Source organism: Theobroma cacao, chromosome 8, assembly GCF_053813885.1.
Source record: "Theobroma cacao isolate CCN51 chromosome 8, ASM5381388v1, whole genome shotgun sequence".
Taxonomy (NCBI): Eukaryota; Viridiplantae; Streptophyta; class Magnoliopsida; order Malvales; family Malvaceae; genus Theobroma; species Theobroma cacao.
This window is the reverse complement of record NC_142646.1, coordinates 29,930,435-29,955,487: the sequence shown is the minus strand read 5'-3', so window position 1 is coordinate 29,955,487 and position 25,053 is coordinate 29,930,435. Positions and strand designations below refer to the sequence as shown.

At 33.0% G+C, this 25,053-nt stretch overlaps 2 protein-coding genes and 1 pseudogene across 2 annotated transcripts; 1 reads left to right on the top strand and 2 right to left on the bottom strand.

Moving 5' to 3' along the window:
- The window catches only part of LOC108663045 (laccase-15-like), a 31,469-nt pseudogene extending 25,413 nt beyond the window's left edge, over positions 1 to 6,056 (top strand).
- Positions 6,057 to 11,699: 5,643 nt separating this feature from the next.
- LOC18593096 (cytochrome P450 78A7-like) lies at positions 11,700 to 13,591 on the bottom strand. Its single transcript, XM_007020145.3, has 2 exons — positions 12,596 to 13,591; positions 11,700 to 12,504 (listed from the first exon to the last, which is right to left on the bottom strand). Exons 1-2 carry the CDS (start codon positions 13,586 to 13,588, stop codon positions 11,893 to 11,895), a joined length of 1,605 nt encoding a protein of 534 aa, XP_007020207.3. The 5' UTR covers positions 13,589 to 13,591; the 3' UTR covers positions 11,700 to 11,892.
- A 2,692-nt stretch (positions 13,592 to 16,283) lies between these two features.
- LOC148761339 (uncharacterized) lies at positions 16,284 to 16,673 on the bottom strand. The gene has a single exon (XM_088809292.1). It carries the CDS (start codon positions 16,671 to 16,673, stop codon positions 16,284 to 16,286), a length of 390 nt encoding a protein of 129 aa, XP_088665418.1.
- Positions 16,674 to 25,053: the final 8,380 nt, after the last annotated feature.

Genomic DNA, 25,053 nt, shown 5'->3' with positions numbered 1-25,053 from the left:
TTTAACTAAAATTATTAATTTAATAAATAAAGATTAAAGACATTGAAATATATAAAATAAACAATACCATTGGTAGCTAAAGAAAAGCCATGTAACCAATTTTTTGTGCAAACAAGCATTTGAACATTTTTATGGTGGAGGGAACTTCTAAACTTGGTGAGAACATGACCACTAATGCTAAAAGCAGACTCTAATGCTACAGTAGTAATCGAAATGCTCAATACATCTCGTGCCATAATAGAAAGATCAGGAAAGCGCTTAGCATTATCCTTCTAATAATTAAGCACATCCAAATCTTCAAACACCTCATAATCAAGCTTTGCCTCATCTAAATAAACATCCAACTCAGACTTTCCAGCAATAGAAATTGTTTCATTTTGAAACATCTTGAACTCTTACAATTTTTAAATATATAAACAAAAAAATAATTATCATAACATAAATAAAGTAACATAAATAAAGTAACATAAATTCTCATGTAATAAGATGAAGGAAAAACACAAAACTTACACTAAAGATCTTCAATCCCTTCCATTTAGTTCCCCCTCTAGCTTGCTTAGGCAAATTACTCTTTGAACGAGAAGATGTACTTGATGCACAAGCGTTGCTTACATATTGTTCAAAGAGCTCGTACAACTTTGTCTTCACATTTTCTAACTTTTCATCACAAGTAGAAGCATCAATCTTAGAATAGAAAAATCTTAAGAAATCAAGCTTCATCCTCGAGTCAAGAACAGCTCCAAATGCAAGCACTACACTATAATCTTTCCAATACTTATCAAATTTCATTTTCATCCTTTGACACATATCCTTGATAACCTCATCTTCATTATACAAATTCTCATTTAAAATTGATTCAATTTTCCAAACTTGCATGAAATACAAATTGGAAGTTGGATAAGATGAACTAGATATCAAATTTGTGGTCTCATAAAAGGACTCCAAAAATTCACAAATTATCATTGCTCTCCCCCATTCCTCATCAGATGGATTATATTTATAAGTTCTATCAACAAATTGGAGACTAGCAAAAGCCTTTTGATATTTGATTACACTTTCAAGCATCAAATATGTTGAATTCCATCTAGTTGACACATCCAAACGTAACCCAACACCTGCATCAATACCAACATGTTGAACACATTCTTGAAATTTTTTCATCCTCTATCCGATGCCTTTACATATTTCACACTCTCCCTAATTTTAAACAATGCTTCATTGACTGCTTTCATGCCCTCTTGAACAATCAAATTCAATATATGAGCACAACAATGTACATGAAAAAATTCACCATCACAAATCAAGCTACTTTGCAAATGAAGATGGCCTTTCAAGATACCTTGCATGTTATCATTAGCAGAAGCATTATCTAAAGTAAGAGAGAAAACTTTTCTATCTATTCCCCATTCTTTCAAACAATCAAATACAGTAGCAGCTAATTCAACTCCAGTATGTGGAGGCATACGACAAAAGTTGAGCAACTTGCTACATAACTTCCAATTTTCATTGACAAAGTGAGCAGTCATACAAATATAGCCCTCAAAAGTAGATGTTGTCCATACATCAAAAGTCAAACAAATTCTATTAGGTATCTTGGCCATAGCTTGTTTAAGTTTCTCTTTCTCTCTCAAATGAATTCTCTGGACATCAGATACAATAGTGTTTCTAGAAGGCATTACCAATTGGGATTTATATACTTAGCCCAAGCTCTAATCTTATCATATTCAACAAAAGTATAAGGCAAGTCATGCTTAATTATGGCTTCAGCAAGCATGTCATGTAAAATCCTAGGATCAAACTTTCTAGCCTTTACTTTCCCTTCATAATCCATTAGCATTTGATGTGGATTAAAATAGGAAGTGAATTTACAAGTGTCAATGTGACGACGCAAATGTGAAGTGCCATAATTAGAGCCACCAAGTTTAGGGCTAACCTTATACTCCGTTTTACAACCGTTACAAGTTGCCCTTTCTACTCCATCTTGCTTTTACCTATTTTAGTAAAATAATTCCAAACATTTGAAGTTTTTTTTTGGCCTTTTTATTCAACTGTTTAGATTCATATATATGAGATTGAGAAGGAATTTCATCCTCATTCAAAATGTTCACATCATCATCAACATTTATACGATTTTCAACTGATTGATCCATCATCGTTACCTTCACATAACATAAATATGAATAAAAATTATTAAAAATTTACATAAACTATCATATTCATCTTGTAGATTTAATTTTATTCATTCTTTAGTAAAATTATAAAGCTAATATAATTTGTAGGAATTACAAGCAGAGATAAGCATTTAAAACTAAAATCTCATTGTGTTTTTTTATAGTATGCAAAAAGAAATTTACTAGAATAGAGGGCTAGTTTCCCCAAGGTTCCACTTCACCCTCAAAAATCGGAGAAAACCGTATAAATCCTATAACTTGTTCTGTGACAATAAAATTTACAGATTAAAACATTAGTTATAAACACTTCAAGCAATAAAATAGAGAATTCATTTATGATTATTATACATTGCAAGGTTCCATTGCAATATGTTGGGCATTCCATTTGATTTTTCAAACAGGGAAACTTACACGTCCCAAAACATCTCTCCTAGACTAGACATGATTTTGTCGTCCGATGTTAAAGTCGATATTGAATTCTGACCAAACAAATGTGGATGTTGAAATGTGTTAAAAGACTAAAAGAGGTAACAACAAATCATGTCTAGTCTAAAAGAGGCTGTTATTCTAAAATAATAGCCTAGCTGAAACGAGCTTCAATCTAGTCTCTGGGCGGTGAAGATGGAGCCATGAAGGTGGCTAAATTAAAGACGGCTCAGCTTAAGGTTTAAGCATTGGCTTAACAACAAGCAAGCAAAGTTGGGAGAAACTTGCCAGCTGCAAACCAAGTCAAAACCAAATAGGTGGTGGATTTTGGGGTGTGAAAAGGATTAAGAGAAGCATCTTTGTCTTTGGATTGGAAAAATGAAAACCAAGTGTGAACAAGATACATGCTGTTGGAATCTTTGACTTGTAATTCCTTTTCCTTCTATCTTCTTCCTCACGTGGGTGGGTGTTACGCTTGTTCGAGACAATTACCTGTTTTGTTTCTTCTATGCTTAATATTCCATTTACACGTAGCTTCTGTTTTCACATTCAATCTCAAGATTCCTATTTATTTTACTAGCTTTAAATTTACAACTAACTACTAGCTAATTATGAACAAAACTAGAAAAGGAGAATTGAATATTCTATTCACATTAACTAGCTTGAAATGCTACCAACTTGCGTTGACCAACTTCTACAAATGAAATCAAACTTATAAAATATGAAGAAAACGTAAATCAAGGAACGAGAAACATATGTAATTAACCCAAAAATCTTCCATTTTTCTCATATTAATGTCTCATACATAATTAAACAAATTTCTCAGCCTCTTTTAGCATAGCCTGTTATTCTAAAATCAAACAAATGTTTGATTTAGACCGAATCTAATAGTAGTACAAATGTGGGAAACGTGGATGCTAGATCGATCTAACACAAACTACTATCACAATTCACAACTACTATATAAATAAATAATGGCAGAAGAACAGGTATTATTTCAAGCACAGATCTAGATCCACTCAAATCGATCCGACAAGGGAGAAGGCGAGAAACCTGAAGTGACTCACTTGGGTTGCTGGGCTTGGGTGATGTGCTGCCGATGCTGATGGCGGATGGGTGATGGTCGAATGCCGGATGGGAGCAATGAAACCGACAAGTGACACCGCGAAAGGCGAAAAGGAGAGATGGCGGATGTCGGATGGAAGGAGGATGCCAAATGGGAAGATGGGACGCCGAATAGGATGGGAGGAAGGACGTCGATCGGATGTCGGATGGAATGGGAGGAAAGACGTCGGTCGAATGCCGGATGTAAAGGGTCGGGACTCGGTGGGTGTTAGGCTTAGGCAGCAGCAACAGGCTGTTAGGCTTAGGAGAACCCAGATGACCAGATCAAATCCCACCCTTTACCCATAGCCTGTGGCTCTGTGCCCCATAGGGTTTTTTTTTTTTTTGTGGCCCGTCGAGCTGACCCGCCCAACCCGGGTCAGCCCCCTAAGCAACCGAGCTAGCCCACCTAGGCTTGGTTTAAATATGGGCCAAAATTTTTTCAACCCAACCCACCCCATATTTAATGAAAACTAAGACGGCCCAATAGACCAGGCCCATATTGACAGGTCTACCTATGATGGCATGCCCACAGTGACTAGTCAAAGGCTACTATTTATGGGGCTATTATCATCTATCCGAAGATTTGAACTAGGTACCCTTTTCCACAGCTAGATGCAGAAGTTCCCATAAAATTAGGTACAAAATTCTTTATGTTGGCTGGAAGACAGGGTACAAAAATAGACGAAAATTAATTTCTTCATAGAAGAAAAAGATTGATGTAGAAGAAATAGCTAATTATACTGCTACTTATTGTTCATATAATTGAATGGTGGAAAAAAGATACAACACTGGTTCTCCTGGAATTGTATGAGACAGGAAGGAATCTTGATATCTTTGATGCCTTTATCATAAATGGTTAGCCTGGTGACCTTTATCCATGCTCAAAACAAGGTATTGTTTCTCTAGTAATTTCTTCTTTTTAGCATCAAAGTACATACTAATGAGATGACTTGTGTTAAAAATTGAACTCATGAACATATCAACTCAAACCAACAACTTATATCTTCCAATTTATACCCATTTAGGCCAATACTAATATTATTCCTGCAATGGCTTTGTTTTCCATATTGGAAATTAATGGTGGTGGGAGATATATAATTATACATCAATCGAGATTTGATCAATTGAAGGTGGTAAATTAAGGATTGGCTACTCTTGCTAGGTGCATATATTGAAATTTGTTACTTAATAAATTACATATGCAGGTACATTCAAGCTAACTATGGAACGCTGCAAAACTTATCTACTGCATTTGATAAATGCTGCTATGAACATCATTTTCTTTTTCGCCATCAAGAAACATAATCTCACTGTTCTAAGAGTTGATGGTAGCTATACAAAGCCATTTAGCAAACAATACATTACAATTTCTCCTCGACAGACCCTAGATGCCTTGTTGTATGCCAATCAAAAACTGGACCGGTATTACATGGCTGCTAAGGCTCATTCTAGTAATATTCATATTCCTTTTGATAACACCACCACCACAGTAATAGTTCAATATAGAGGACAATACAATCCAACTCTCTTTCCTTTTTTGCTTTCTCTTCCTTTCTACAATGATACAAACGTAGCTTCTTCTTTTTTTGGGTTTCAAGAGCTTAACAGATAGAAACCACCCAATCGATGTCCCATTAGACATCAAAACTCAAATAATTATCACAGTTTTTGTCAACACTCTCCCCTGCCCAGTCAATAACTCTTGTGCAGGTCCTAATGGAACAAGCTTTGCTGCTAGCATGAACAACATAAGCTTTATTGATCCATCAATTGTTCTACTCCAAGCTTACTATTAGCTTGCCAATGAGGTCTATGGAGACCATTTTCCAAGTATGCCACCATTTATTTTCAATTTCACAGCAAAATATCTTCCATTGAACCTAGATATACCAAAACGAGCAACGGAGGTGATGTTTCTAGACTACAACTCCATAAAGGAAATTGTTCTTCAAGGGACAAACTTGATTTCTAGGATTGATCATCCCTTTCATCTACATGGTTACAACTTTTATATTGTTGGATCTGGATCGGGGAATTTCAATATAAACAACGATCCGTTAAAATATAACCCCAAAGATCCCCCACTTCAATGGCTGGACCACCTTCAAATTCAAGGCAGATAACCTGGGTACGTGGCTTAGTCATCTACATTGTCATCATGATAATGATAATTAATAATTGTAATATTATTAGTGTTATTAATTTGTTTAGGTGCAATGTAGGAGTTTGGTTAATGCATTGCCATATAGAGTGGCACATGCGTGGGGGATGAAGACTGTTTTCATTGTAAAAGATGGAGACCGCCTAGGAGAGAGGTTACTACCCCCACCAATAGACCTGCCACCTTGCTAAAAATAAAGCTGTGTTGAAATTACTCCTTGATCATATTTTCTATTATCTTGCTTTTTTGGCTAGGTCCTAATTTTGCAATCAAAAATGTCATTTGAACTATGGTCATGTAAGAACATCTGCTAGTATATTTAATTAATAGTACTAGCTGTATATTAGTCTACTATTTATGCCACCAATAAGAAAAGCTTGGTCTCAAATAATCTGTGCACAAAAGAATATCTTTTTAGGCTCTTTTCGGGGGGGAAATGTAGCACTCAACCCCAATTATATTATTAAATAAGTTGTTTTAGAATTCGACCAAGCCTAGTAACAAACTCACTTGGCTAGGTTATGCTTGGACCATACAAGCCAGATTGTTTCCAACAAGGTCGTATTCGGTTTTGCAATACGGCTAACCAATTCTTGTTTTTGCCATATGCATGTGAAATCTAATTCTTGCTTTTAGTGCTCTTCTAATGCCAGATTGTATCCTTTGCAAGAAGGAAGAAAAGAGAAAGAAAACACAATGAGAAAAGGTGATGATTTTATTCACTTAAAAACGTAACACTTTTGCTTATTTGCATTGAAACGGAATAAATATATTTTCTAAACAGAAAATGAAATCAAGAAATTTTGATTTCTTTTCTTTTATTTGCTTATTCATTTTCAATAACTTTGCTTTTTTTTATTTAATCTTTTTCATGTTAAAAATTTCACATGAAAAGGTACATAGGAATGAAGTACCATTACGATTTGTTTTTTTTTTTTTTGTTGCTAAGGAGGGGCGAAAGCTTGTAAACAAAGGAAATTAGACAAAGATGAGCTTGGGGAAGATAATCCCCACAGCATTAGCCATTAACAGGTTAATGACCTTCTATGGTATTTGATCAAAAGTTCTCAACCCCTTTTAATTCTTAACTTAAAGTTCCATTTAGTCATTGAAAAATAAAATGTATTAAAAGAATGGAGTTAGAAAAACTTTACTTAGTTTTATAACATCTCAAAACAATGGAATTAGGGAAAATCCTATGTAATTTTATAACAAAACATAAAGAGACTATTTATAGAGATAGTACATTCTAAATCTACTTGTAACGTAAGTAAATTAAACAAAAAAGTATTTTAATCTTACACTTCTTTGGAGTACAAGTAAAGTAAATGACATAAATATCCTAAAAACTAGGCTACTTATTGTGTAAGCAAAGCAATCAACAGGGAAAACTTAAATATGAAAAGTATTCTAAATGCCTTAAAATACTTTATTTGGCTGCTACTCTTTTTAGCAGCCATCTAACCCCCTTCATGCAAGTTGTCTTATTCACGTCTGTCTGTGAGGTCTGTGTACGTGCAACTCTCTTACGTCTATGGCCCATATCCTAAAGTTAATTCTCCTTTACTCTCCCTCAAGTTGGAGCATGAAGATTGAAAATGCCCAATGTGCCTAACAAAGTTTGAAACTGCTCTCAACCAAGTGCCTTCTCTAGGCTCATTTTGAAGTATCAAAGAATTCGTATGACAGCATCAAAGTGTGGTTGCCTAGGACGCTTATATTTTCTAGACATGTGTAGGCTGTTGCTGCTTTTTGTCTATGTGGGACTTGTGTGGATGGCTCTCTTGTTGGTAGCCTAGATTTGTGTTGGACTTCTTAACACAGCATGCTTGCCGCTCGATGATGTGCACCCCAAGGGTGGTGGGCCTTAGGTGTGTGCAACACTCTCACACAAGACCTTCTAGTGCGAAGCCTTCAAGTGTGTGGTTTTCTCGGTTAAAGTCCCTTTGTGTACTGCTCAAAGGTGGGCTATCCTGGTGTGCATGGCACTCTCATACAGCTCTTGTGTGCACCTCTTCTAAGCATATCGTAGGTGTGTATCCTAAGTATACGTAACTATATTGCGTACAGCTCCTTTTGCCATAGGGTTGTGATGTGCATAACTCACTACTGTGCATCCTAGGTTCACATGTTGTTCTAGCATGCAGGCTTTTGGTGTACATGGCTTATATGCACTCCTTCTGCATGTGCAGCACTCAAGTGTGTAATCTTCTTGCACTCTTACTACATATGCTATAGGGCTCATTTGAGTATGCCTTGCTAGTGCAGCTTGGCTTTACAAGTATACGAGGTGTTTAGAAACCCCCAATCGATGGTGGCCCGATGCTAATTATCGATGGGTCACCAAGTGATGTCACCCTAAGGTTGATTTGTGCCCCTATGGTTTTATGGCTTCGTTTAAGACAACTTCTTATTGGTTGTCTCGGGAACACTTCTAACCTTGGATGATTAGATTGACGCAAGTAAAACAAGATTTCAATGCCAATTGCATGTTTTGCACATTCGCAACAAGAAACAAACCCTTTATAGTTGCTCACTCAACTCAATTTCTTCTTGAAGCATAAACTCATTTATATCATAAATGTGTATGAATAATCAACTCGCTAGAATATATTGCATTCATAGCAAAACATATCAGATTATACGAAACACAATATGAAAGTGGTCCTTCCTAAAAAAATATCAAAATCTTCATTCGATGGTTAACTGACAATATAACAAATCATGTGCGACGCCAAAGCTATCAATGGAGAACAAATCACATGTTATGCTGAAGCTACATATGGGGAAGAAATATGTTTGGTGTCAAAGCAACCGATGGAGAATAAATCATATATGGCACCGAAGTAGCTAACGGAGAATAAATCATGTACAACACTAAAGTTGCTAATGAATAACATCACGTACAGCGCCAAAGCAGTCGAAAGAGAACAAATCACTGAGAAAGGACATCACTTTACCACAACCAAATCAACATCATGGCTGAAAAGAAAAAAAACTAGGTTAAGAATCTCCTCTAATATCATTAAAAATAAAATTTCTTAAAAAAATAAAGATAGAAAAACTTTGCTCAATTTTACAATGTCCCAAAATAATGGAATCAAGGAAAACCCTATTCAATTTTACAATGAAATATAAAGGGACTATTTATAAAGATAGTCCATCCTAAACATATTTGTAATGCAAGTAAAGTAAGGAAGTATTTTAATCCTAAACTTCTTTGTACTACAAGTAAAGTAAATGACATAAAAATAAATGTCCTAAAATCTAGGCTTACTTGTTGCGTAAGCAAAGCAATATACAAGTAAAAAAAACTTAAATATGGAAAGCATTCTAAATGCCTTAGAATACTTTACTTAACTATTACTCTTCTTAGTAGCTATCAGACAACGAGACGTGTGCGTATGGCTTTCTTGCTTGTGTGACCCATATTCTAAGTTAATTCTCCTTTATCCATCCAATCAATGACAAACTTCTTCTGTTTAAAGATGTGCTACTATTTCTAAGTACCACATGGATGTTGGCATGTCATGTTAACATGTAAATTTAATTAATCTTAACAAATCGCGTTAACAAATAAAATCGCATTTGGATGTGAGTCGAGAAATGAAACGGGCAATATAATTTAACCTCCCAAAAAATTCCTTAACTTCTTTTTATGTGCGCAGAGATCAAAAACTTTGAATTGCATGCATCTTGTCCAAATCTAACTCAATCCCTTTCTCACTAACAGTGAATCCAAGTAGTTTCCTTGATGTAGTGCCAAATGCACTTGGCAAGGTTCAACTCGAGTTGATACTTCCTCAACCTCTCAAATAGCTTTTAGACATTGAGCAATCATATTATCAACATGCATCTCTATTTCTTTATGCATCATATCATGGAAAAGAGTTACCATGGCTTTGGGAGGTCGCGTTAGCCTTTTTCAATCTAAATGGCAACTTTGTAACAAAAAATTCCCCACATGGTTATAACCGTGGTCTTCTCCATACCTTCACGTGACATTTTAATTTGATTATAGCCAAAAAGAATCCCATCCATGAATGAAAACAAACAATGCTTGACAATGTTGCTTCAAATATGTCCATATGAGGCAATGGGCACTTCTAAATATCTCGCATCAAACTATGTCTTCACCTCTTCCTTAATTTTTAATAACATATCTGGTCTCGTACATCTCAACTTTTGTTTGATTGGTTTGCATTGCAATCTCAGTTGTAGCTTATGAATAACAACATCAATATTGAGACCAGGTATATCTAGATATGACCATGCAAGTGCATCCACGTATTTAATGTAGTAATCCTCTCACCAGGAAAGAGTGATGTGTTAACCTTAACTTTCTTCCATGTTTCAACATTTCCCAAATTAACCAGATTTGGGGACTCTTGAATGTTAGCTATCTATTTCTCTTTTTGTTTGACTAATCTTAACAAATCAAGAGGTAAGTGATAGATATCTATATTCTCTTTGTCATCTAATTCACCAATATTAAGTGACTTTCAAAATAAAATTGTAGATTGTTCTCATGATTATCTTCATATTTATCATTTAGAGACCTGAAGATGGATGAAATTAGATAGGTATAGGCAGATATTTAGCCTGAGAGAAAAGCAATTTAAGAATAAATCAAGAGATCAAGAAGTGCAATGAAAATGTATTATGCTTGTCATTATTTCTAGAATGATTAAGATAACAAAAAGTCCATCTTAAACGAAAGACTACTCAATGGAATTTATCCTTAATGTAATTGAAAATAAATTCCGACATGGAAGGATCTGGTCGTCTTTGGTCAATGAATTTATCCTTAATGCCAACATCAAAAATCATAAAAATCAAATACCTATTTAACTAAATCATGCTCAATCTCTACTCAATCGAGTAGAACAAAACAATTTCACCACAACCTTTTGATTTTAACATCTCTCTAAAATTCCACGAAGGAAAAAAGTCTTCCTTTTTATTGTGCCCCTTTCTATTAAATCATCCGCTAAGTGGTTTGCTTGGCTATAAATTTTCCTGAACTCAACTTGCCCGATCACTCGCTGTTAGGGTCTATTATAATATCTATTATGATTCCTAACCATGCGTTAGGGTCTTTGTATCTTTTTCGTCTTTTAATAAAATCAATTTTAGCACCTTTTCAATAAAAAAAAGAAAAGAAAAAGAAGTAGAAAATTCCCCATCAATAGAAAAGAATGCTTCATACACGTATTGGCCATCTAGAACAGGCCTCCTTAAAAGCTTTGACAAACTGAAAACTAATAGATGATGCCTCAGAAGTTCCAACTTGAACAGAATGTTGGGAATTCTTCTTAGTTCTATTGTCAATATATATAAGCTGGACAAACTCTTCAACTTTCCAATGCATACCTAAACCCAAAGACCTTCAATGAAATAGACTACCAATTTTGACTTGGTACACATACCACACATATTAAGTCTTCTGAATACCTTGTGCTGAAAGAGGAAAACAGAACGTAACTTTCGATGTCCCCACTTCAAAAGTACATACATTTTGGCTTGGCTTCCTCCATGTTTTCTTCTCATGCGTCTATTCATTGTTACTTTTCCATATAGAACATTACTTTAATATGGTACAAGGTTTTGTACAAAAATTGGAAAAAAAAAATATACTACCTTGTATGTGTCACTCATTGGATTCAAGTCACAATTTTTAGTTTTTAAATACAAACATCAAATCTCAATGAATTTGTACCCTAAAGTTAACGAAATGAAAAATTACAAGAGAGAGAGAGAGAGAGAGTTGAACTAGTAACTGAGTATAAAAATAGATTAAAAAGGGACATGAATATCACTAGTTTAAAGTTTGGATACATATATATAATATTAAACTGCAACGATCAATACAAGTTTACGAGATAACACGCGAACGAGACATAGAATTAATTAGTTAATTAAGCAAAAGCCAACATAAAATACATGATGTATCTAATTGATTGACCATCCCTTAATTAGTTTTATTTATTCTTTACCCGTGTCTCATGACTCTCAGCAAGTTGCAAGTCAATCTCTTGGAATAGCCACGGCGCAAAGAGGATTCTTCATCTCACAGGACAGCTTAAGCACCTCGGTCAAGTCAACTGGGTTAGCCACATCTTGAACCCATTTGAAATGTTGCACCAACCTAGCCACCCAAAGGCCCACGGTCACCAGCCCTAGGTTCCTGCCAGGGCAGGCCCTTCGGCCAGCCCCAAATGGTGCAAGCCTTAAATCACCACCCCTCACATCTACCTGATCAGCTCCGCCTTCAAGAAACCTCTCTGGCTTGAAAACATGTGGATCCTCCCAGACATTTGGGTCATGGGTTATGGCCCACATGTTGACCATGGCTGTCGTGTCGTCAGGGACCACCATGCCATTGCTGAGGTGGACATCTGACGTGGACATCCTGGCCCATGAAAGGAGGGGCCCAGGTGGGTGCAACCTTAGGGTTTCTTTGACTACTGCTTGAAGGTACGGTGATTTAGCCACATCAGCATCTGTCACGGTTATGTCTCCTACAGCAAGAACAAGCTCTTGGTGAAGCTTGAATTGAATATCAGGGTTCAGTACCAACTCCGCCATGATCCACTCAGTTAAAAGTGCGGTTGTATCAGTACCACGAAAGATCATTTCCTGGATGCAACCAACAAAACAAAAGCTAACTCGCTAAGTTAACTCATTATATTTTGCAAAGAAACCTTAAAATATATAAGAATATACTGACCCACAAGACTGCTACCATGTCCTCGTCCTTGAGTTTCTCATCGCCATCTATGGATAGCAACACATCAACGAAATCAGAGCTGTCAGCGGCATTTCTTGACTGATTGAAACGGTGTTCTTCAATGATTTGGTAGACAAGTTTTTTCACTCGGGGAACAAGAATTGAACAGCGTTCATTGATTCGAAAAGGGTCATAAAAGTTACTCAGCCAAGGTAGATAATCCGACCAGTTAAAAGCACCCAATATGCCAAACCCTTCTCTTACAATCTCTTGCAACTCTTTAGCTTCATCATTATTTTCTATCAAGTCGTATCTTTTACCGAAAACTGTCCCCATTATATTGTTAAGAGCAGCAGCTTGAAGATGTTTACGTAAAGAAACATTTCCATTGAAGGATTGTTCTTTAGCAATGGCACACAACATGGCATCACAGCCAATCTGGCGACCGCTTTCATGGGCCGCAATGCGCTTTGGAGCAAAGAGATGAGTCGATGAAATCCTTCGTAGAAGCCGCCAGTAAGTTCCATTGGGAGCAAAGCCAATGGCTCGGCTAAACATTAGCTTCTTTGCTGATGATTTAACTGGACGGTTGGCAAAGTGAGGAGAAGTCAAGATTTCACGAGCAATTTGGGGATCGGATGTGATCACGGCAGGAGTTGATCCAAGGCTAATAGCCATGAGCTTGGTAGTGGCGGCTTGGCTTGAAGCCATGCAGGAAAGAGTTCGATGAGCCAAGCCGTGGCTTAGGCTGAATAAACTGCCAAACAGGGGGAGGCCTCTAGGTCCGGGGATTGGGACCTGACCTAGTTGGTTCCTGCCATTTTTCCAGGCTAACCCTCCAGGGGATGAAGCCCAAGTGAATATCCCAGCTAAAAGAACTGCCACGAAAATGCTAAATAAAACGAAACCATCAAGCAAGTTCTGTGTTTCTACAACTGCTGGGAGTGTAGAGAGCCACCAGGTTTTGTCAATAGAAATTGGAGCCAGACCCATAGTTCACAAAAGAAAGAGGCAGATAACTAGCTAGCAGAGGTGGGGAGATCACCAAGGAAGGCACTTGGGGCTTGGCTGGTGAGAGAGGACAGTTCCTTAAATAGGCGTGTTGGTATGTGAAAAGTAAGACATTTCAGCGTGGAGAAGCGAAATATCTAATAGAATATTCATCCCCAATAGAATATGATCTAATTAATTAGCAATTGCTTAGCTACTAATAAATACTAGAGAAATATTAATGAAACCGGTGAGCTTGATTAGGCTATCTAATAAATCCCTTATACAATTAGGTGTGCGCTGTATATGGAAAGGATATTCTTATTTCCTTCTCCATAGTTCCCACTAGTCAGAGAGGTGGGTCAAATAGGGTCAGCCACAGCCATTAAACTCTAATTCCTCGCTTGGCAGTGAGAATTATAAGACTTGATTCGGACGGAAACAAAAAACTAATCCCACTTAGGTAGATTTGTCTTGTTGTGAAATTGAGCTATTATTGGTGTAATACGTTTGGCAAATATGATCATATCACCTAATTAGTAATTAGCTTAATTAATTATTATATAACTATTTAGACAAATATTTCAAATTGTCATTGTTTACTGACATTATTAGTGTAGTTTTATCAAAATTAATTAATTAGTGAAGATGTGCTACTCCTTAATTTCTACCAGAAAGTGTTCTAGTATATATATGTTTGGAAAGGGTCCAAGGGAAAGTGTACATACGTTCATATCTTATCCATTTTTACAAGCAAATGATAGTACTTAAGGTACATATTTAAAACCGGAAAGTTTATCCTATTTTTGTTACTCAAGCTACCAATATATTAAGATCTGACTTCAAGATTTTGTTTTAGATATTTTCACATTAAATGTATTGGATAATGGTGAATAAGCCATCAATCATGGTCTTTAAACTTATTCATCAACGAAACTTTAAAGTTTATTAGGGTTTGAACATCAAGGCCTGGACATGGATAGTAAGAAACCACACCATCCCTTCCCATGACTTTCTACGTAGTTTCCAGGTTCCAATAATCACAACCTTTACACACTAAGATATGAATCCCAAGGTGGGGCATTAATTTGTGCCCACGAATGTCGGATCCTCGACCGCAAACTACGAGACAATTTTAGCTCTTTATTATTATTTGTTTTCCTTCGAGAGTCTGCGCTTGCTTGGACACGAATGGAGCGTGTGTTAGGGCGGGAAGCGTGGTGAAGGTGGTGGGGGTGTTGTTCTAGGTTTCTAGTTTCAAGACGCCTTCGTATGCATTCGTGCCTTGTTCTCCACCTTATGCAGTCATGAATTAAAAAAGGGTTTTCTCTTCTACATTCACGAGGCTCTCAGCTCACGAGCAATCCCATACTTGCTTGCCTGACTTTTAAGTCAAATCTTGAAGCAACTAGCCACGTAGATATTGCTTATCTCTTCATGATTCTTTGATTGCCTTACTATCATAGCACATTTGGCTCATAGATTGGGATAAAAGATTAATTATTCTCTAAAAATAGAATAGTGAAAAATTAAAATAGCATTGTTAATATAAAGTTTGATTTGCTGAAATGAGATGTATTAAGAATAACATTAATATGTTTCAATGACTTAGAAAATATGATTGAAATAAATCTAAAGATTGATTTATCTCCTTTTATAAAAGTAAAAATAAATTATTATGAAAGTTACGTTTATTATAATTAAAATTTTTGTTATTATCTTAATTAATTAAAAATTTAACTTTTTTCATTATGTTTTTCCCTGTCCTCTCCATTTTTTTTTTTCTCTTTTCCTTCTTTTCTTTCTTCCTCTCGAATTGATCAGCAATAGGAACGATGACTGAACCTGGTCTTCGACCAAGCACCTAGGTGCTACTAGTTATAAGATCCAACCATCGACGTACAATAACAGTCTTACAACACCCAAATAGGGCCACTTAGACTTGAGCCTCAAACATTGCCCTGGTCAAATAACGTAGCCAGAAAGCCGTTTTGACACTTGTAACCACCAAATCGTCTAGTATGCCATTATGGCGTTTTGCGTGGCCAAACTTGGTTGAGGACGCGCCATTCAATGGCTGTCGACAGCTAGATCTAGTTGTTGGCTCCCTTTATTGATCATTCTCAACAAAATTTGGCCATCGGTAGTCCATTTTGTCACCTCCAACAACTGTTGACATAATTTGGTAATTTTTCGGCTGGTGACATGGTCGAAATCTAATCCCAACAATATTCTCTCTCTTATTCTTGGGACAAAGTTAGGAATTCAAAATTTTTTAAGGGTAAAATGATCCATAAATTAGTATTTCTACTCTTTAAGGTAAGGAATAGTTAATACCGTTATGAAAAAGTTTATGGAATGGATTATCATTTATGGGATGGAAAAGTTGTTTCCAATTCTATGGCATATAGCATTATGAAATATAAGTTGGGTTTCTTTTTGTTTTTTGAAAATGAGAATCGATTTCATTACTTCTTCATCAAAAAAAATTATAATATAGATAAGTCATCACAATCTTTGTTAATCCATATATTATAACCTACCATGACATGAAAAAGGAGCCTCCTTAAAAACTTTTCCATGGTAAAACCCGATGGGAAAAACCCTTGAAAAGGAAAAAAGAGTACCCCATTAACATGTCTTACTATCCCATAAACCCCTAAATCCCATACATGGACATTAAATCGACCTCCAGTGCTCATCGTGTAGTATCCGGCATCTCTACAGCATTCCTCCAAATGGCGTGGTTAATATCAAGTTCCTTAACTGATTTAGCCAGTTCATGGGCTACCTTGTTCGCTTCTCTTCGGCAAAATTCCACTTTGCAGCAGCCTATTTGTTTTAACAATATTGTACAATCTTCTAGTATATGGCCAACATCACCATTGTATTGCCTCTTTTTGATCCAGTTTGCCACCTGAATGCAATCTATTTCAACACTTGTGGCCTGAATATTTTCCTCCAAACAAATAGTTAATGCCCAGCAAATTGTCTTCAACTTAGCCAAAGCAGCACTCTGCGTAGACAATAGCTTTGCAGCACCTGCCATTATCATATCACCATTGTTATTTCTAATTGTTGACTCCATGTGTTTTTTATGATAATAAAATATTTCTCATTCATTTATGTCTAATTACTTTATTTAAGTGCGCAGGACAAAATTGAGATGTCTTAACATATTTGTTGCTTAAAAGCAAGTCAAGAAGCTTTTTCAATTGTAAGATCAATTAATCAGTTAAACAAGCAAACAAGAAAGAACTCAATGAAGATAGTTTAGTTTTAATTAATTACCAATGATCTTTAATTGGTTAGGATAGAACTAGGCGCTACATTAAAATACGGCAGAAAAGTCTTAATTAGTTAACACAAGACTTAACTGATTAAATGGGTACTAGATTCAAAACAGAAGCATGTTAATCGATTAACCAAAAGATTTAATTGATTAAAGGTCAAACTGGAAGTACCAAAAAGCACCAAAATTCAAATTCAAAATAAAGTTAACCATTAAAGGGTACCAAATGAAGGAATTCAAATTTGAAGATATTTTAATCGATTAATGCTTATTTTAATCGATTAAAGTTGAAGGAAGAAAAGCCTCAATTAGTTAAAGAGAGGACTTATCAGTTAAAGGAAGACTGCTAGTTGGAGAAGTTTGAAAACAGAACGTTTTTTATCGATTAAAGTCACCTTTAATCGATTAACACAGTGAAGCAGATTGCAAGATAAAAAAAGCTTTAAGTGGTTAAAGCTCCTCTTTAACTAGTTAACAAGACATTGCCAGCAGATTTAAAAAGAGCTACTAAAAGATAAAATAACGTCTTTTTCTGCCCCAAAATTGTTTCTAACAACTAGAAACTATCCTTCAAGTATAAATAGAGGTTCAAAATGTCATAAATCTTAAAGAAAAGCTATCCAAAGTGATTTGGAGCCTATAAGATTTAAAAACCTTCTCTTTACACTTGTATTTCACTCTTATCTTTTATAAAAATGTTTGACCTTGAACTTATACATCTTGCATCAGCTAAGTGATCAATTGTACTCTATCTTTTCTTTATTCTTTGTTCACTTAAAGTGTGAAAGACACTATAAGGGATAGATTAAGTTTGGGAAAACTTGTAAGGGTTTTGAGCTTGGTTTAGAAGTTCACCTTTTAAAAAACTTGGTGAAAGCTATCAATTCCACTGGTTTAGTTGGTTGTGGCATAGAAGACTAGGACATACTAGAATCTAGAGGCTTGAATAAGTGGAAATATGCATTTTGGGCATGATCTGTAGATAGATATTCTACATCTATCGATAGATACAAAGATAGAAGGCTTGGGAAAATAAGCTGGATTAACATCTGTCGATAGATGACCGCTCGAGCACTCTATAAAGCAAAAAGGCCTAAACACTATCGATTAATTCGTGAGTCTATCGATAGATGACCAAACAAGGAGGAACTGAAACAGGGCTAGGTCCGTGATTTATAGGCTTACTTAACTCTATTTTCAAAGCTTAAAGCCGGACAGGGTTGGGCTTAAGTTTCGAATCGTGACAACATGTTTCACTCCTCAAATCAACGCCATGTTAATGTCATGTGAGCATAAAATGATAATGTAACCTTTTGACTAAGAACAATTGGTCAACCATTATTCACAATGGCTTATTTAATCTAAAATTAAAGTACTAGAGTTTGATTAAACTCAATAAAAGAATAAAGATATATTTGAATTCTCTTAAATAATTCAATAATTTTTTTGAGCATTATGCCAATTTTTATTTTTAAAGATCATCATGATTTCAAAAGCATATAGAAAAATATTTTGTCATGTTAACATTTTTCTCCATGTCAAAATTAACCAAATTTGAAAAACTTCTCTACCAACATCTACAAACAAACTCAAACCACTAAAAACAAAATCCAATCTAAAAGACATATTTGTTAGAGTAGATTAGTAATGATCAAGATAATTATTCCTTTTAAATTTTATCAAATATTTCAAAAATTAAAGAATTGTTGGTGTATTTTAAAAATAAAAAGGTTATGTCATATAATGGAAAGCTCTCTTAGCTCAAAGGTTATGTCTTATAAAGTAACATAGTGTGACTATTGGATTATAAGTGGATTTTTCATGTGAATAGTTATATCTCTTGGTAAAATGACATATTGGAAAAACATCTCTAAATCTAAAAGCTATGAGATAATTAAAAAAAAACACCACAGTTGAAAATTTTAAATATAAAAAGTTATCTTTGCATATTATAATTCAAAGATTATGTTTTATGGAATGAATTGTTGTCATTTCATAAGGTGATTATTGAAATAATACCTTTATCTAGAATTGGCAATTTTGAACATGACACGATAAGACATGGGTTAAACAGATTTTTGATTTAGTCTTAATGTGTTTCGTGTCTAATAGTGTCTGACATGATAACACATTTAAACACATTTACTTAATCATGTTATCTTGTTTAATCATGTTATCGTGTTTAAACGTGTATACGTGACACATTTATTAACCTATTAAAAATTAATAGTTAAAAACTATTTTAACCTTATATAAATAATTTTAAATAATTATTTTAATAAGTTTTTTTAATTTTATAAAGGGTATAATGTAATTATACTTGCTCAACCCTAATTTTTAACTTTTGGTGATTATTTGATGTTATTATTATTATTTTTGTTTTATTATAATTATTTTTATAATTATAGATTTTAAATTTAAATAATAAAAGTATATTTAATTATAAAAATTTTTATTTAATCATGTTAAACGTGTTATTAATTATGTCGTGTCGTATATTGACATGTTTAATAGATGTATTAATCGTGTTGTGTCGTGTTACACGTGTATTAAACGTGTACATGTACGTGTTTTAAATTTAAGACACAAATATTAAATGCGTTGTGTTCGTGTTTAGCCTTAACGTGTTTCGTGTCTAATTGTGTCTGACACGTTTACGACACATTAACATGAATTGCCAGGTCTACCTTTATCCAAGGATTGTGCCTTACAAAATGTAAAGGTATCTTTAAGACAAAGAGGTGCTTTAATGAAAGGGTTATGTCATTGCAAGCCTATATAAAATACTTGCTACCAACCATTTTGACACACCAACAACAAATGAGATATTAGCAAAAAAATCAAGAGAGATAGAAGTTTTACGTTCTAAAATTAAACATAAACACTTTAGTTCCTATCATCTATCAAAGGAATCTAAATTTTTTATAATCTACTTACTGCAGAAAGTAAGTTTTAAGGCCAAACAACTTTGCAAAGCCTCAGGTGTGTCTAGCGGTCTATCTTCATAAAGTGTAAAGATAAAGTTAGATGTTAGATTCATTGTATCCCTAAGCCTTTTCACATAATTCCCTTTTTGCATACCACGTAGTGAAAGTGAAATAAATCTTAAAGATAGTATCTATTAAAAGATTCACCTTGAAATCAATTTTACCAGTTATTTAAATTTCATCTAAACCCCATTTACCCAACAAGAAATAAATGAAGAAAAGTGATCATCATCACTTGATGGAAGAGAAATCCTAGGAAAGGATTCATGTCAGCTTGTATTTTTTTCAACTCAATTCAATTTCAAGACAATGCAATTAAACTCGTAAATGAATTACAAAAGTCAACTAATATAAGATTTGAGGGGTATAAGTTAATCAGAATTAAACATGTGGATTACATTAATTTGTAATTATAAATTTAGTTTATCTCATATTTAATACAAATCATTAGATTATTACCGATGATGATGGCAAGTTAACCGGCCTATAGCTAGGTATTGACTTTAGCAAGAAGACTTAATTAATTATATAATCACAGCCACTCTTTTCCAAGTGAATCACCTTAACAACGACATACACATTTTGAATGATATATATCGAGGAAAAAGAATAGTACTATTCATATTGAAATTCACAAAACTTAAGAACAGAGAGTTTGCACGTAGGCGCTGAACATTGTATATTCATGATGGCCTAAAATATTTTGCACAACCTAGGAGCATGTGCTCTAAGATTTTTAATTTTCTTGCAAATTAATTCATTAATTTAAGGAAATATATATTTACTTAGCTAAGTTATGATATCAATGACATTGATTGATCAAGTATGTCATATTCCTACTATAAACAATCTCCGTCCTAGAAGAATATGTCAGCCTAGCTAAGGCCATTTTCTTCTCTTCTCCATGAATTCCACAACCCTAAGTTATACAAGTTATATAACATTGTCTAGGTTGCGACAAATAGGTAATTTCAATATTCACATATAATACTTAAAAAAATCTATTAAACTATTCAAAAAATTCAAATAAAATCAAATTTTTATATTTTTATTTTGAGTTAAATAAATTTTTATAACTGACTAATTATTTTTAATAAAAATGTCATTTGCAATTTCATGTCACCGAGCATTGATGTGACATGTTAAAATATTATAATGACGATTAAGTGGTATGTTGATGTAGCATGATAATATTATCATATAGTTTTTTTTAACCTTTTTACGTCAGAATCGCATCAATATCATGTGGAAAGTGATATTTTGACTAATAATAATTAGTAAACTATTAATCATAAAAATTTATTTAATTTAAAATAAAAATATAAAAATTTGATTAAAAGTAATAGAAGAATAAAAATTTATTTAAATTTTATTGAATAGTTGAATAGTTTTTTCAAGTATTATATAAAAATGATTAAACAATTTTATTAATGCAATCAAAGTGTCATAATAAGTCTCCCAAAAATAAGTGTCTTAAGAAGGTAAGTGCATTGACTATATCAAACACTTAGATCACACTAAACTTTTTATGTAAACAAGACCAAAATTTACCTTTTCACGTGACAGATATTCTTTAGTTAATGAGAAAGAGGGCTGTCTTTAGGCTATTGTGCAAGCACGCACATTTATGCAGTATTATTGGAATGAGGAAGATGCCATAAATTCCAGCAATGGAGTAAACCTTTTTGTTGTCTTCACGCAACAATAAAATACATAAAAAGCTAATAATAAAAGAAATTGGCCACTCTTTTCTTTACTGAGAGGGGAAAGTAGAGATGAACTAATTATTTAACAAACCTGAAGTGGTACTTGTATCTGCAATGGAATGCTCCAGCATTCACAAAACAGAGCTGACTCCACACTTTGTTATGGAGTTTGCGAATGGTGGGTGCAAGAAAATGCATTGAAATTAGGGGTTAGCACTGTAATATTTTCTGGGAAAATACTGAAGCACAAAAGGAAAACAAAAACCGTCTTTTGGTACAAAGGAAAGAACCTATTTATGGCTCTTAGTAGTTTGCTAACTAATAGAAATAAGCCACTGGGCGATTAGCTGTGACTTTTCAAATCTCAAAGTTCAGGGCATACGTTTTAAACCTTAATATGTTTTTTTTTTAATGTGTAAACCTTAGTATGTTATTAAGGTAATATTTATAAAACATTGAAATATTTGAAAAAAATTTTATATTATTCAAAATTTAAATAAATTTTTATTTTTTTATTACGTTCAAATAAGTGTATATATTTTTATTTTGGATCAAATAAACTTTATAATAATAACTGATTAATTGTCATTAATTAAATTTCACTTGTCATTTTATGCACATACGATATGGATATTATGATAAGTATTATGCTTTATAAAAAATTGTAATTAATGTTTTTTTTTTGTAATTTACGTACAATAATGTATTAATAAAATTTTATTAAATTCGCATTTGGATCAATCCTTAATCAATGTTTATTAAACACCAATTAATCTGAGTCTTTTATAATTTTTCCTCCAAAAACAATACTACATTCCATAAAACAAAAAAACAATACTACATGATTTTCAATTGCTAAGGTGGACGAGAAAATAAGTAATGAAATGTGTATAACATAACCCTCAAAATAATATTCGAGTATTTGATTCATTGATTCATATATGATTATCTATCTAAAGAGCAGAATTTGAATATCCTCTCTCCGAATTATATATATATATATACACGTAACAATCTAATTTGTAAAAGGTGCACGGCCCTTAGGAGAGATTAGGCACACGCCTTTGGAAGTCAATGCCTTTTAATTAGAGTTCCAAAGATGTATTTTCCTAGGTAATGCAGCACAGGACGGGTCTAATTCCAATCTCATGACGAATTTTGGACGTTATAATATTCATATTATTATCTCATATTATTAATATTAATTAATTTGTTTTGATAATAAAACAGTAGTTAATATTATATTAGTATTAAAATATATTATATCCCTATTAATATATAAATAATTATTATCAATATGAACTCCTATTATAAGCATATTAAAAGATCAAATAGTTATAGAAATATAATAGCTTATATGTTATTAAATAATATTATTAATAGTAATTAATCTATGTTGATAATAAACTAATAAATTAATATAATGTTAATATTAAAGTATATTATTTCATACTAATTAATGCTGATATATTAATCAATATTAACATATAAACAAGTATTATCATGAGTAAAGAATATTTAAAAATTATATTACATTATAAATATTTTGAAAATAAAATATTGTTACAAAATGTTTAATGTATTGTATTTTGTATATATTGAAATGTTATTATATATTTTAATATAATTATGTATTATTTATTTTATTTAACTATAAAATTTTGAATATTTTAATTGTTATTTTTAAAAATTAAAATAAGATTTAAAACAGTAACAAATAAAGGATAATATATTTAAATAAATAAATTATGAAAATAATATAAAATATATTGATAATAAGATGTATTATTTTTATAATTATAATAATATCTATATAGGCATATAATCTCTAGTAAAATCTAAAACGTTTTCATTACATATCAAATAATAGAAAATATTTTTTAGTGTTATCTAAATAATTAAAAAATTATATCTTCAAGGAAAATGCCTCCTACAAAAAATATTTTTTTTCAAAAAATTATTTTCTGATTACCAAATAAAATCTAATTTATTTGAAATTGTCATATACAAATAGCAAGATGTATGAATCACAATGGTAGCGTTTGGTATGAGGGAAGTGGAAGCATATTCATTGTAATGTATCAATTAAATTACATTGCAGTATTCGTTTTGCAACAAACAACTACAATGTAAGATTGCAATGCAATCACATTACAGCCAAGGGATGTAATGTGATTGCAATCTAAAACCAATACAATCACATTACATTGTACTCTGCAATATTATTAAAAACATTTTTACCTTTCAACTTTATTACTTTGTTAAAAATATTTTGTAATGTTATAATTAAAATAAAATATATTAAAATAAAATATATAATATAAGAATTAGAAATTAAAATAAAATAAAATATAAGAAATTAAAATTTACATAATATAGGTAAAAGAAATTCAAATAAATATATCATATAAAAATTATATTAAAGAAATGAAAATAAAATATATAATATTATAATAAAAAATAAAAATAAAATATATGACATTAAAAATATATTTAAGAGATGATATTATATAAAATTAACAACAAAAAATACAAGTATATTAAACTTGTATTTTAATAAATAGGGGTAATTTTGAAACTTAACATTACATTCTCAGTAAAATACTTGTAGACTAAACGTTGCAATGCTATCTTCTCTGCATTTTAATCATTATTTTGTATGTATACCAAACACTGTAATGTTATTTTCCTTGCAATCACATTACTTGCAATCACATTATCTGTAATCACATTGCATTGTAAAGTACTAAACGCCACCAATGTTACAAGCATTTAGTTTTACGAATATAGAACAGTGGTGAGACTTACAAGGAGTTGAACTGTTGGATTGCAAAGCTAAAGGAGTAGTCACCATGTCTCTTGAGCTCCTTTTTACGAAGTTAGAAATATGGGAAGCTATTAATAGTTGCGATGGTAACAAAATCTTGAAGTCGTATGGTTTTTAATTTCAGTGTTATTAAAAAATAGTGGGAAGCAATCAAGGAGGAAGTTATGAGGTTTGTCCAAGATTTCCAAGCCATAGGGATTATGAAAATGGGAGTTAATGCATCTTTTGTCACCCTCGTGTCCTACTATACCAATCCTAAGGGATTGTAACACAGCAATTAATCATTATTCTGACTTTATTTAGTCATTTATTCTTTGCTCTTTTAACTAATTAATCATTTTTTTAAAACAACAAGCTTCTTGACTTGCTTTCAAACAAAAATTATATTAAGGGATTTAAACTTTGTCTTGCACACTTAAATAATGTAGTTAAACATAAAAAAATGAAAAATATTTTGTTATCATCAAAAACATAGGAAGTCAACATAAAGATGGTGGTAAGAGTCTTATCTGTGATTCCCACCTACAGTGTCATCTGACACAGCGTGCCACACACATAAATGTATATAGCCTAGGTGAGGCGGATGTACCACCTATTTATGACTCCCAGACGTGGGTCGCCTAGACGTGGGCTAGGACCAAGTAAGCATCCCTTGC

Bases quoted from the DNA above. Each gene is read 5' to 3' on its own strand.
- LOC18593096 (XM_007020145.3), bottom strand. From the start codon at position 13,588: ATGGGTCTGGCTCCAATTTCTATTGACAAAACCTGGTGGCTCTCTACA. The intron at 12,505-12,595 runs GTCAGTATATTC...GGTTGCATCCAG, and splicing joins ACATGGTAGCAGTCTTGTGG to GAAATGATCTTTCGTGGTAC.
- LOC148761339 (XM_088809292.1), bottom strand. From the start codon at position 16,673: ATGGAGTCAACAATTAGAAATAACAATGGTGATATGATAATGGCAGGT.